General features: G+C 41.2%; 1 protein-coding gene across 1 annotated transcript in view; it reads left to right on the forward strand.

Annotated features, from left to right (window-relative positions):
* The first annotated feature begins 9548 nt into the window (after positions 1-9548).
* FER1L6 (fer-1 like family member 6) overlaps positions 9549-13332 on the forward strand; it is a 62596-nt gene continuing 58812 nt past the window's right edge. The window contains exons 1-5 of the mRNA XM_017825217.1: positions 9549-9627; positions 10890-11016; positions 11634-11688; positions 11784-11915; positions 12555-12617. Of these exons, the coding sequence (XP_017680706.1) occupies positions 9564-9627; positions 10890-11016; positions 11634-11688; positions 11784-11915; positions 12555-12617 (441 nt within the window). The 5' untranslated portion in view covers positions 9549-9563. The remainder of the gene's footprint in view (positions 9628-10889; positions 11017-11633; positions 11689-11783; positions 11916-12554; positions 12618-13332) is intronic.

Consider the following 13332-nt stretch of genomic DNA (forward strand, 5'->3'; position numbering starts at 1 on the left):
AATATCCTCAGGAAATTCTTCCAAGGTTTGAATTAAATTCAGATAATTATATTTAAAGACTTTTTCTTGAAAGAAAAGAAAATCAACAAGTGCTTTAATGCTTCTTTTAATTGCTCCTGGGAGGTGTGATTATTATTCCTGGTATTTATCTAGTCTATAATGCATTGTGCAGTCTTTAATAATTTCCAGCTGCACAAAGTCATGGGAAGTCTTTCTGAGCTCAGCAGGTAATGGCTCAAACTCCCTGTGGAGGGGAGGTGCAGGAACCAGAGAAATGATGCCCCTGCATGTAATAACTGCTTTCTTTATTTTCTGGGCATGGGTTAGTATTTAGTAGATCTGTTACCCAGATCTTGTGCACTGAGATAAGAGAAGTTGTTGACTATTACCACTACAACCTGTTCAGGATGTGGCTTCTTTGCTGTCATGATTCATTATGTAGAAGGATGCTAAATGTGTCAATAAAAAGTAATTGATTTTATGCAGAAGGGACAGGATTTGAAAGAACAAGGCTGTATGTGCTGGGGTAAATGGCCAGTGTCTGCAGAGGTCCCATGCTGTGGTGCTGCTGTCTCTGAAACCTGAGAGTCTGGAGTTTTACATAGTTTGTGGCAGAACTGTGCATAGTTCAAAAGCTCAAATTATATGCTGTTCAGAGTGTGTATTATTATATCTGGTATATCTTCTTCTGCATATAACGACATCTAGGGAAATAATATTTTTTAATTAAAATGCTGAAAAACGTGGAATCAGCTGGGCCAAACCATTAAAGTCTCCTGTAGCCCAGTTTCTGCCTCCCAAGAGGGACCAAAGGTAGATACTTGCAAATAGAGTCTGTGAAACAGGTATGAGCAAGGGATCAGGCCCTCAGCAGTTTCACACACTTAGAAAGTTTACAAGCTGGATGGATATCAGACACTCTGTCCACAAGCTCCATAAATATACCTGAAATTTCTTTGCCTTCTTCAGCTCAAAAACCTTCCTTGCAACCTGTCTTATGATTTATGTTCTCACTGAAGAACACTTCATTTGTTCACACCCTCATTTGTTTTAAGCTTGTTGCCTGATAATGTCACTGCGCTCTGTGGTTTTGTGGTTTTGGGGACTGAAACTGAGAAAATTCTTTTCTATCCATCTTTTCATGTCACTCATTATTTTATAGCTCACTTTCTAACACTGCTTCAGCTGTGGTTATACAATACCACAATAAGTAAACGCAGATACCTCTCAAGAACATGATGATCACATGAGACCCTGCTAACTGGAGATGAAATCACCTTCCTGTTCAAGTGTGTTCCAAGAATGGATTAGTTTTTTCACTATCAGGCTTTATGCTGGATTAGATATAGTTTTGGTGAAAGGTTATGCTATGTGCTTTGATCATTCAGACAGAAATGTGATAGTGAACCGATTCCTGATTGAAATCTAGCATGACTGCCAGGTTACCCAACCATGCAGAGATTTGGCGTTTATGACCAGGGAATAAACAGAACATGAGAAATACCCTCTGAGGTCAGATCCCATATCAATCTGGCACTGTGCTCTTCTCCAGAAGTGGCAAAAGGAAGTGATATTCAGTGAGAGCACATGAGCCTGGGCAGTTTCTCTGGTTCATTCTCCCCAGCATCCAGAACATTTTTATCATATGTTAGTGGATACATCCCTGTCTGGTACTTTTAGTATTTTCAGTCTTGTTTTGTTGAGTGCATCCTCATTCTAGTGTTGTGGGTTTTGCTGAGTAACAGACAGCTCTGCTTTCACCTCATTCACCAGTTAAAGTTTACAAATTTTGATCCTATTCCCACTTAGTCATCCATTCTCCAAATGAGGAGTCCCAGCTATTTCAGTCTGTCATAAGCTGGCTTCTCCCACCCTTTTTCTGTGCCTCCTCTAACCGCGTTATCCCATTTGAGATGTGGAGACCAAAGTATGTGAAACGTTGACCTGATTTATTCTGTGTCCTGTCTTATGTGGACCCTCTTGTGTAGGTTCACCAGTGCTTTACAGACAAAATAACACTCACTGCTTCTTTCCTTACACCCATCCTGACAATATCCAGAACTGCGTTGACTTTTTTAAACTGATGCTACACACTGAGCTGCTGACTTCAGAGACCAGCAGTGATGACTCCAGGACCATCTTCTTGTGTTTGATTGCCAGTTCAGTGCTTCTCAGGCATGCTTGATTATTTTTACTCACTGCACCATCTTAAAATACAGAATATTGTATCTTTTTCAGGCTGAACAGACTCTACCAGGACCCTCCTCTGATCACACTTAGCACATTGCTGAGTTTTGAGTTCCTTTTGAGAGGAGCAAAGAGAGCAACGAGCTGTAGCCAAAATGCAGTAATTTAGTGGCATATGATGTTCTCTGTCATATTTTTATCTCATTTCTTATGCTTTCTAATGGCTGATTTCAGGCTTTGACTGCTGCAGTTCACGAAACTGAAGTTTTACAGAGAGTTATCCTCAAAGACAGCAGAATTTCTTTCCCCAGTAGCTCATTTAGAGCCTGTTCTTGAATGTACAGTTAGTGTGTATCATTTGATAATGACCACTGTATTGTCACCTTGCAATTTTGTTTTCTTATCGATGAGATATTAATAGTTGACACATGTAATCTTGTAGTATCACATAGATGTGGAAAACCCCAAGCTTCAGAACTGATACCTGTGTGTGTGCTACAACTGTTTTTTGAATAGTAGCTTCTCGTACAGGATTCTGTATTCACTTTCTTGAGGAGCTGAAAATTTTCTGTTGCAAATCCTCGGACCTGTCAAAACAGTGGAACCAGTGGGAAATCAGGAAAAATGGAAACAAGTTAAGACAGTTCATAAGAGCTCCAAGCTGTGAAAGAACCACAGTAGAAATAATGGATTTTGGGATAAAGGGAAGCTCATTGCTGAAACAGGATGAAGGATCTGACAGTATAATGTACGAAGCAACCCTGCACTGGGAAGCAGAATAAATTAAATAAATAAACAGGAAAAATCTTCCCTTAACTTCTGAAATCCTGAGAAAAGAAGGCATGAAATTAGTACATCATTACCCACTTATTAAGATTTTTTTCGCTTTCCATATGCCCAAGAACATAGAAGCTATTTTATTCAGCCCTCTTTGATAATTAAATGTAGTGCAATAAATTTCTTGCCGGGATTTCATTTATTATCACAAATGACACACTAGCTTAATAAAAAAATGGTGTTGAATTAACCAGCTCGGCTCATGTGATTGTTTTAGATTGATTAGGCTTTTCATTTTGAAACCCCATCTTTGTATTGTAATTATGTTGTATTCTTTGAAATGAGAGTTTTAAATTATGAGATAATTTACTTTTCCTTTCAATTTCCTTGACTAGTACATATTGTGGAAGTGATAAAATGAGACATGGTTTTGATTTACTTTTTTTTGCATTTGGAAAGAAAGGATAAAACATTTTTAGAACCTCGAGAATTACGTTCTCTTTGCTTGTGTTTATTTGATGGAAATTAGAACAATCATGTGTAGATAATTATTCACCTTGTGCAATACAGTTTGATCTACTGCAAAACTCCTCAGAAAATGAACTTCTGTTGAAAGAAAACACCCACCAAGCCACCTTACAAAATGCAAATTACGGACACACCTGTTCAATTTCATGTTCATGTGTGAGAAGGCTCAAGGCTTTTTCCTCTTTCTTCAGTTTGTAACACTTCCTCAGTCAAGGCAGTCTCTGTACCCGTAGCTTTACAATCCTGAGGCACTGAAGCTGGCTCAGATCTGAGCTGCACAAACCTTTGATCATCCCTGAACTGCACAATTTTGATGGTTCCAAAAAGTTTGCTGAGACTGCTGCTTCCAGGGAAGAAGGGACTTGGGGGGAAAAAACAGGGCAGCTGCTCCAATAAGGATTTTTCTGCTGCCGGGAGCACATTGGCAGCTCACTCACCATGGCCACGTGAGAACTGGATGGTCTCAGGGGACACGCTGGCTAAAACAGGGTTTGTATCTGTGTCTGTCCTCTGTGTTTCCATATCTCACTCCCTGGTTTCATTCCTCTGTGCCCACCAGGAGTGCAGCTCACACACCAGCACTAGAAAAGGGCATCCCAAGGCTCAAGGCTATGAAAATAGACCTTGATAAGCATCTTGATCTAATGCAGATTAAGCCCAAGACTGGGTTTTGCTTGAGCAAGAGCTGGAAAGCTGCACTGAGAGGGGGCTCTGTGGAAGGGGACAGAAGGTCTCTCCTCGAGCTACACATGCCTGTATTTAGATGGCTCAGCTTATTCTTCTGTCCTTATAACTGATGGTGTTTTCTGTCATCATACAGTAAGTGCCTAGAGTGAAGTAGATTACCTGCACTCCAGAGGTGCCCATTTGTCTCTGGATGATGTGTGACCATTCCCACAGCAAGAAGATAGTCTCCTCATACATCAATTCTCCAAGCACACACACCTCTGAAAGGATTTTACTGGAAGAAGAAGCTAAGTCTAAACGACGTGGAGAAACTCCAAGGAAATTCTGAATTAGTAAGGTCACTTGTACTGTCGTACTAACAACCCTGAAGTACTTTTTTTGCCAACTTTTCTTTAAATTAGACTGTAAATTGCAATTATTGGAAATCTGAGAAAACATTATGCTGTGCAAGAAGTGATCACGAACCCTCTGTGATGGTGGGACAATGTAAATGAAAAAGAAAGAGCACAAAAGGATTTTTTTAAAAGCTGGAAACTGCTATGGGTAAATCTTAATGAGAGGAGAATGCAATTTGTGAGTCTTTTTTTCAAAGAGTATGAAAATTAACTCAGAGACCCAGTGGACTTGTGGCACTGATAATGGGAAATTAACTTTTGTATTTACAGAGTTCTGCTTCAAATTCACCATGATCTGAGTACAGTCATGTACTCAGCTGTGTTACGGTTGGTGTCCCACTCTTATTTACTATTTATATCAAGGACACCTCAGTGAATCACAATCATAAAGTAAAGCCCACATTGTTATTGTACATATGCAGAAGAGAAAAAGTTGTCTAATCTCCAGATTTTTTTACAGTCCCCATGTGAAAGGAGCTGGGAGACTCAGTTCTCTTTGAACTAAGGAATGTTCTTGGTTAGCTGAGATGGCTGATTTTTAATTGCTTCTAATCAAGGCACTTACAACAGGAAACCTGTTGGTAGCCTGAAGGAATTCTTTCATCTGCTTCTCTTTGGACATGAAATTTTTTTATTGTGTCTTAAGTTAACTTGCTGGATCCAGAAAGGAAGAAAATCTTGATCTGTATTCCTGCACCATGTAGCATATGGGGGCTGTTGAGTTTGTCAGTACTATCACAACACTAACAATCTCCACCTTCATCACAGGTCCATGATGGGTGAATGACTTCTACAACCCAAGTCCCTCCTGATTTTCCAGGCTCTTGTAGTGCCAAGTTTGTGCCTCACCAATAGCCATGACATCCTGTGGGGCACTTCCTCACATCTTTGGGGCTTACCTAGAAGTGGCACACAGTTTGATGGCTGGCTTAGGGATAGAGAATAACTTTCGGGACATTATCAAATCTGGTGAAACTACACAGAAGACTGAAACCTTCTCTTATTAAAATTTATACCATTTTGGGCAGAGGGGATGGAGTAATTTCTGAGTTTTCAGCAGCTGTGTTGAAAATAAAGTGAAGAGAAACAGTTTGTGAAAGTTTGAGGAAAGATTACTTTTTTTCTTCCTTCCAAGAGAGCAAAGTATCTATCACAAAGAGAGTATCCACAGACATTTTTAAGAAGGCTAAATAGTTTTATTAAGCAGCATGGCTGTTACCCATGTGCACAATAGTAGAGTGTATACACTGACACTGGATGAAAAGTAGTTTACATGTCAAAGTGATGGAGCCTCTCTGTTGTGAGGGACTGATACCTTCAGTTCCCTGAAAACTTCATTTACTTAGTTTAGACCCTTACAGAGAAGTTTCTCTCTGGCAAATCCCATGCATAGTGAATGCTGCCCTGCCATCTTGGCAAACAAACCCATACTCTTCTTTCCCATAGCTGACCCTTGCAGGCGACTTGTGCTTGCTGCCTCTCTGGTACTGTTGAGGGACACTTCTCTTCATGGTCACAGCTGCCCTTGGTCCATGGGTGCAGAAGAGCTCAGGTGCATCCTGATGCCCTCCTGTGCCCAAACTTCTGACAGACCAAAAACCTGAGACTGAAATTCAGTTTACTTCCTAGATTGGCACCACTTAGTTATGGTGAACTTGGCTGTTTCTCTGTCTGTCACCCTGTGGCACCCTGTGGCACCCTCTGCAGTTCTGTCTTTAAGCAGTTTCAGTGTTATATAAACATAAGAATCACGGAAGACAACCCAGTTTCCACATCAGGCTTTATTAGTGGCCATTTCCTCCAGTCACCCTCTGACTCTTGCTTTGCTTGAGCCATGTTTTATCTGGGTATTATATTTCCACTCACACTGTCAAATTTTAGCGTTCTTTGGCACACAGAAGTTGTGCGTTTTCTGCTATTGTTCCTGGCATTGCTGACATTCCTCTTGGGCCTGACCAGTAAACTTAATTTGCTTGTTCTGACTACAGTTTTTAAACATTATCAGCTTCTCTTTTCAGTTTGCAATATCTTTTCCTCCACAGCCAAATGCACCTTGAGTTTGCAGGTGATTTCAGATGTTTGAGCACTGGTTGCTATCAGGTGTATTCAGCTGGTAGGTGCCTGCTTGTTTTGGCTGGTTGGACTGTGTGCTTCAGCAGGAAAGTTTTTATGCCTACAGCAATTTAGGCAAACAAGTTCTCTGATGACAGTGAAAATAAAATGTGCTGAGCATTTGTCATTGCATGCTTCTGGCCAAAAATGCTGCCATTTTACTAAATTCTCTATGTTTCACTCAGTCCCTGGTTTGTTTGCCAGTTGATTTAATAGCACAAAATTCTCGAGCAGCATAGGTTGTATCTCCATCTGGACTATGCAGCATGTTTATTTCCTTGGAAGAACTACAGTATGAAATCATGACCACAGAGAGCTCCTCTTGAACCAGTGGAACCAATAGTTGGGAAAATAGTACAGAGCAATGTACTAATAAAAGTGAAGTCCTAGTGAGTTGAAATACAACACTGCTTACAAATTTGTGTGGGATTCAGTGATTGTTCAGCTCTCAAAAAGAGGTGTAAAGAAGTATATTTTCAAAATATAAAGCCATGTAATTTTAACATTTCAAAATTAAATGTTTCAGATATGCTGAAATGTTTTTCTTGACATTTCAAATTGAAAAAAGACCAAATTGCCTGCAAACTGAGCCACATATTTCACTACTATGTAATACAAAATCTGAACTATATTGGTTTCAGCAAGCAGTTAAAATCTGCAACAATGGGATTTACATTTTCACCATCAAATAAAGCTAGATGAATAATTTGCAATGACTTTGGATTTCTGAGTATAATTCAGATTGGTCTGGTTAATTCAAAATTTTAAGTCCACAGGCTTTTATTTAATGAAAATAGTCTTTCAGGGTCAGTCTGGTTCCATTGGTTTCTTATCCCATTTTTATTTTTTTATTTTAGTTGAGACATTCAAAGCCAAGGTTCCATTACTGCCCACTTCTATTCCAACCACAGTCCAGTTTACCATTAAGAAGAACTTTCGTGTTTGTTTGCTGTGTTACTGTGGCTACTTTACCAGGCCTTGATTGGTAAAAAGACATGTGGAGACTCTAGGGGTTATTTTTAAATATTGATTCAAGCCTCCAAAAACATTTAAAGACCTGGAAAGCTTGAACTGCATGCTCCAGCGCTCAGAGATTTGATTTCCACACCCCAACTCCCTCTTGAATGATGAATCATATGCCTTGAAAACACACACTTTGAAAAAGGATGAAAAGATAAGAAAACAATGAAGATAAACTTTTCCAATGTGTAAGGATAACTGTGCTAAATTGCCCTCTTTAATCTCTCAGGGAGGCAGTTGCAGGACAGCTGGCATCTTCCCATCTCTCCTCCAAAATCTTCTGCTGAAAGGAGCTCTCTGGGCACAGCTTTATTGCAGAAAATGGTGTTTCTTTTCCATGTTGCTAAGAATGGACGCTGTGCTGAGCTGGGCTCAGGGGCAAGGGGAAGAAGTCCCGTCTTTCTCCCACAGCTTTTCTTCTCTGTCAGTGTATCAGCTCCTTCCTTGTCTGTAGGGTATGGCAGAGCAGAAGCTGGAGCAGTAGATCAGGTGTGAATTGGAGACTTGAAGTTCTTAGTCTTGTAGTCATACTTCATTCCGTGCTTGTAAAGTATCAGAACAGCATTGATGTCCTGTTGCAGGATCAGTGCTCCTGGAGCCTGACATGGGACAAACAAAGAGTTTTGTGGGATGAGGCTGGCTGGTAACTAAGGAGGGACTGGTGGATCTTTGTTGAGAGGAAAATACCGTGACATTTTTGGGGATATTTCATTTCACCCCCTGTTCTCCCTACTTCTTCTCTTCACTAAAGAGCTGCAGGACCAATAGAAGAGTAAAATAGGAAAAGGACAACCAGTAGAGACCTCTAAATAGCCAGCCTGGCCCTGTGCTGATGCTGGGAGAGGTGCTTTAGGCACTTAGCTTGGCAGCTGTACTGCCTCCCATCTCGGGGCCATGGGGGGTTTGCCATCAGTTTCCCAAGAAGCAGAACTGCACCATGGGTCCCTGCTGAATGTCTTGCCATGATTTACCTCTGATGGCAACTAGCTAAGGCCATGCTTCCCTGCCTGCATCTCACCTTGTGAACACATTGCATTCCTGGATGACTGTGGCAGGCTCCTGGCAGGGATTTGTGGCTAAAACTGAGTTGAAGACAAGGAATATGGAAGACCTAATGAGGCTACAGAGCCACTTTATCCAGGCATGATCTGAAAAAGGACCTCACCGATTTTTAACTGGCATGATTGGTTTTAAGATGGTTTGATTCCCAAATGCAGTACAGGAAGGAGGCAGATAAGCCCCACACAGTTGATGCTGGGCAGAAGCATTTCTCTAAAAAAGCTTGAAGAGAAACACTTGTCCAGGCCTGTTCATAGCTTTACTGATGGAAGGGAGTGAGAACTAACTAAATAAAAGGCAAAGCTGTTGTGGTGTATGAGCCACTGATAGCATGGGTGTCATCACCAAGGAATTTACACAAATACATTTATATTTATCTTAATTCAGTGGAAAACTGCTTTTGATCTGGATCCTGTAATTTGTCTTTTATCTCTGGTCTTGTCACAGGCATAAGAACTACATGTGTGGGAAGTCAGTAGATCGGAAACTTATCTTTGATTTACTTTCTTTGCATCTTGTTGCCTTTCTTCAGTCAGAAGTTTCAGCTCTTCTCTCATTATTTTTGCCTGTACATGGGCAAATTTTAAAAATAAACAAAATTAGATGAAGCATAAAATCAGAGCTTTCTCTTGTTTGCTCCCAATAAAAGGAAATTCAGAATATAATGATCTTCCTTGGGAATCAAAACTTCCTCTTAACACCTCCTTGAGTTAAATTAGAGTCCAGCACAGAAAAGGCCTTGAAGAGACTCCACTGATCAATTTTCTTTACTTTTTCAGAAAGGGGCTGTTTGGTGGCATGAAGCTGAAGAAGAAGAGAAAAGGCGAGAAAGGGTTGACTATTACAAACAAAGATGCACTGGGTAAGGCCTCATAAATCAATATTGCAACTGGGAAGAGCAGGTGGGAGTAAAATAAAGCTGTCTGTCTGACTTTTACATTAGAGAGATATTTTTGAAAGTATTTTTTTTCTACTCTAGAGATGGATAAGTCATTACAGGTGTGTAATTCCTCCAGAAGTTCTTCTTCTTTTAGAAAACTGTGTAGGCCAGGATGGCTGGATGGGCTGGCTCAATAAAGCCGTGAACTTTACTTAGTAGCAATTCTCCTCTTAAATGTACAACAGTTATTATATTGTATTTTATTTTATTTTGATGTGGGTACACCCATAAGATGCACAAATTCTCCTGTTTCTTTCCCTTAACATACCACTGGTTTTCAAACTACGAATACATTCCCCTGCACATCCTACCATTGTCATTTCTCTCCTATCACCACCAATTCACCAGGATCTGTAGTTTAGCAACAATAAAATCTTCACCTTCTATAGTTTTATTTTTGTAGTCTCATGAACTATTTTTGCAGCCCTTGAAGTACAGTGTTGTAATAAACCAGTCACATGTGTCATGACTGGTGCTTGGGCAGAAAGAGGAATGCTTATTTTGTACCATAAGCTAAAGGACAATACTTTTAAAAAGCTTATCCTCTGGTCCTTAGAGCAAGGGGTTTGGGTTGTTGGAGTAGAGAAAACTAAAAATCATTTTCTTACTAATTACAAGGCATTCTTCCCAGCTGGGGAGAAGTTTTATCTGCTTTAGCCTCAGAGCAAACAATAGAGGCTACTGCAAGCCCATAATCAAACAATGTGCTCTAGGGCAAATAGGATAGGGAGGGCAGTCATGGGAACTTGGTGCTACAGGTGGAAAACTATGGACTTTTCCTCAAGGGCTGAAAACCAGGCTATGCCTACACAGATACAGAGACAATTTCATCTTCCCTGTGTTCTAGGAAGGCTGGACAAGAGCCAGAGGACGGCTGGGGAACGTAGATGTTATATTAGATTGCTGGGGGAGGAACCTTTGTGGAGCTGGCTTGTGTCTGCCTGCCTTCCAACAGAAGCAAAGTTGTGTCTGTCTGTACCTGCCTGGTGCTTTGCACAGGAGGGGAGCTGCTACTGCAATCAATGCTGCTCAGTACAAACCACTACTTATCTCTAACTGGGACACCCCCCCAAAAAATAAAATATTCAGTTCATGCTGATAAATCCACTGCTCTGCTCCACGTGACCTTTTTGCTAGAAGAAATCAGATGTGAGTTTTACTTTCTTGTTTGTTTTCTTCATCAGGTGATCATGATGAAAGTGCAATTCTTCTCCATGACAACCTTGGAAGAAGAGAAGAGGGAGAGGAAGACTCAATGAACAGCAATGCTCTGTCCGATGTTTTTGGATCCCTAAGCCCAAAAAGGAAAAGGTGCTTTTTCGTGTATCTTATCTAATATTCCTCAAAACACCTTTTCCATCCTTCTCAGGAATGGCATTGCCCTAGAACAATACATCTGTTGACAGATAATCCATTTACTGATGGCAGTGATCCCTTTACTCCTGCTCTCCCACATGACAGAGTGGGATGTACTTGTCAGCAAAATATTGTCAGCTCAAAGATATCAACAGATGCTATCCAGTGCAGGGAGAGATTGAAATGGATCCTGTGAGTGCCTCCACTGTGTTAATGAACTTTGCTAAAGAAAACAAGCCAGAGGGAACAGCAATCTCTATACTGAAGAGCTTGTGCAGTTTTTTTTTTCATTCAGGGGAGGAATGGAGTCAGGTTTGATGGGATCAGCGACTGAAATCATTCCCATGCATGACAGGTAGCTGCACTGGTTTGTGTGGATGCCAAACATTTCCCTATTAACAAGTATATGAGATCAAAGGTGGTGTCTGCTGCTGAAATCAAGCCTAACAGTTCACAACAAAGCTACCTGCCATAAACAATACTAGCTTAGTGCTGAGAAGTCTTTCTAACATGTGTCCAAGTACCAGCTCTTGCCTAGAAATGCCTAATGACCTGATTTGTCATTTAAACAGGGCAAAGCTGGTGACTAGAATTCATGAAGAGGAGCTGAAAGCCCAGAACTATCAGGTGAGCAGAGAGTGACGGCCCTTAAGTGCCTCTGAATTCCTCAGGCAGACTGGACCTGAGCCCAGGAATGTGCCTGGTATCCTTGTGCCCCACAGATTGCCATCACTATCATCGAGGCCAGGCAGCTGGTGGGTGAGAACATCGATCCTGTGGTGATTATTGAGATAGGTGATGAGAAAAAGCAAACAACAGTAAAGGAAGGCACAAATGCCCCTTTCTACAATGAGGTAGGTGCTTTCCCCTAAAGAAGACACTTTCTTCAGTGGCTCTGGGTGTATGCTATTATTTAGTAGCCCAAAAGGGGATGAATTAAGTTTGTAGAACCTGCATGTCTGAGGTGGGAGGTCGGTCCAGGGGGTCAAGCACCAGCAACAGCTCTGTTCGGTTTAGTTCTGTTTGCTCTTTCTCTTCTCAAACGCTATCCATCCTGTTCCTCACCCTCTCCAATTAATTCTGCTCAACTCCCACTGCTGTTGCAGTTTTTCAAATTATCTACTTGGGAGCATGGTCTATAGTGCTGCTCACTCTGCCCATTTCCCCTTCCTGTTATTTCACTGTTTCAGCCTTTCCTTAACATGTACTTGTTCCAGCTGGTGACAAACAAGACCAAAACAACCTCAGAAACCCACAGGTCCTTTGGGTTTCCTTGTGCCTCCTGTCCCTTTGACAATACCCTCTAGTCTGGGCCACAGCTGACACGAGCTGGGGGTGAGGAAAGGGTTTTACTGTGTCCACCAGTGCCTTCCCAGCACCCTCAGTGTCTCACTGGGACTCTGTGTGGCAACCCAAAAAGTTGAACCATTCGGCTGACTGTGCTGGCTGCCATCACAAGGATGATTCTGATCTGCTGTCACCTTTTCCCACAGTACTTTGTGTTTGATTTCGTTGGACCACAAGTGTTGCTGTTCGACAAAATAATCAACATCTCTGTAAGTACCTGGGAAAGCTTAGCACAGTACGTAAAGGTCATCGTTGTTTGTGTAACTTTGACTCTAAATGATTCATAATGTAATTAAAAAGAGACATAATTTTAGGTACCAAGAGTGCTATAAAGTCAGCATGTAGTGTGGGAAAGAAAAAGGATAAAGGAGAGGAAAAAGAGGAGAAGCAGCTGGCAGTGATTTGAAGGAACATAACCCCAAAGGAAGATTTAATCTGCCTTTTCAAGGACACTCATTGCTGGCTTGGCAATTGACAAGATAGAATGAGAAAATTCAGATTAGCTCACTTTTGTTAGCACGGTCATCATCCCTTTAAATTTCAAGCTGCCACTTGATTCAAATGACTGAGTTGAAATGTCTGGCTTATCTCAATTCCCCAAGTACAACTTGTTTCTAACTATACTAGTCCAGGTACTTTATCCCCAGCAGTGGCTCTCGAGCTCTCTGGGAGTGCCAGTGGCTGGTTGCTGTCAGCACGGGAGTGGGCTCCAAGTGTTCAGTGCTGCTTCCACTGCTCACTGCAAGTAAGGTTCCAGCGAAGCTATGGAGGGACCTTATTGCTCTCTACTATTACCTGAAAGAAGGTTATAGACAGATGGGAGTTGGTCTTTTCTCCGGAGTAATAAATGATAGGACAAGAGGAAATGGCCTCAAGTGTTGCCAGGGGAGGATATTAAAAAAAAAAAAAAAAAAAAAAAAAAAA

Source organism: Lepidothrix coronata, unplaced genomic scaffold, assembly GCF_001604755.1.
Source record: "Lepidothrix coronata isolate B3197 unplaced genomic scaffold, Lepidothrix_coronata-1.0 Scaffold117, whole genome shotgun sequence".
NCBI classification, from domain to species: domain Eukaryota; kingdom Metazoa; phylum Chordata; class Aves; order Passeriformes; family Pipridae; genus Lepidothrix; species Lepidothrix coronata.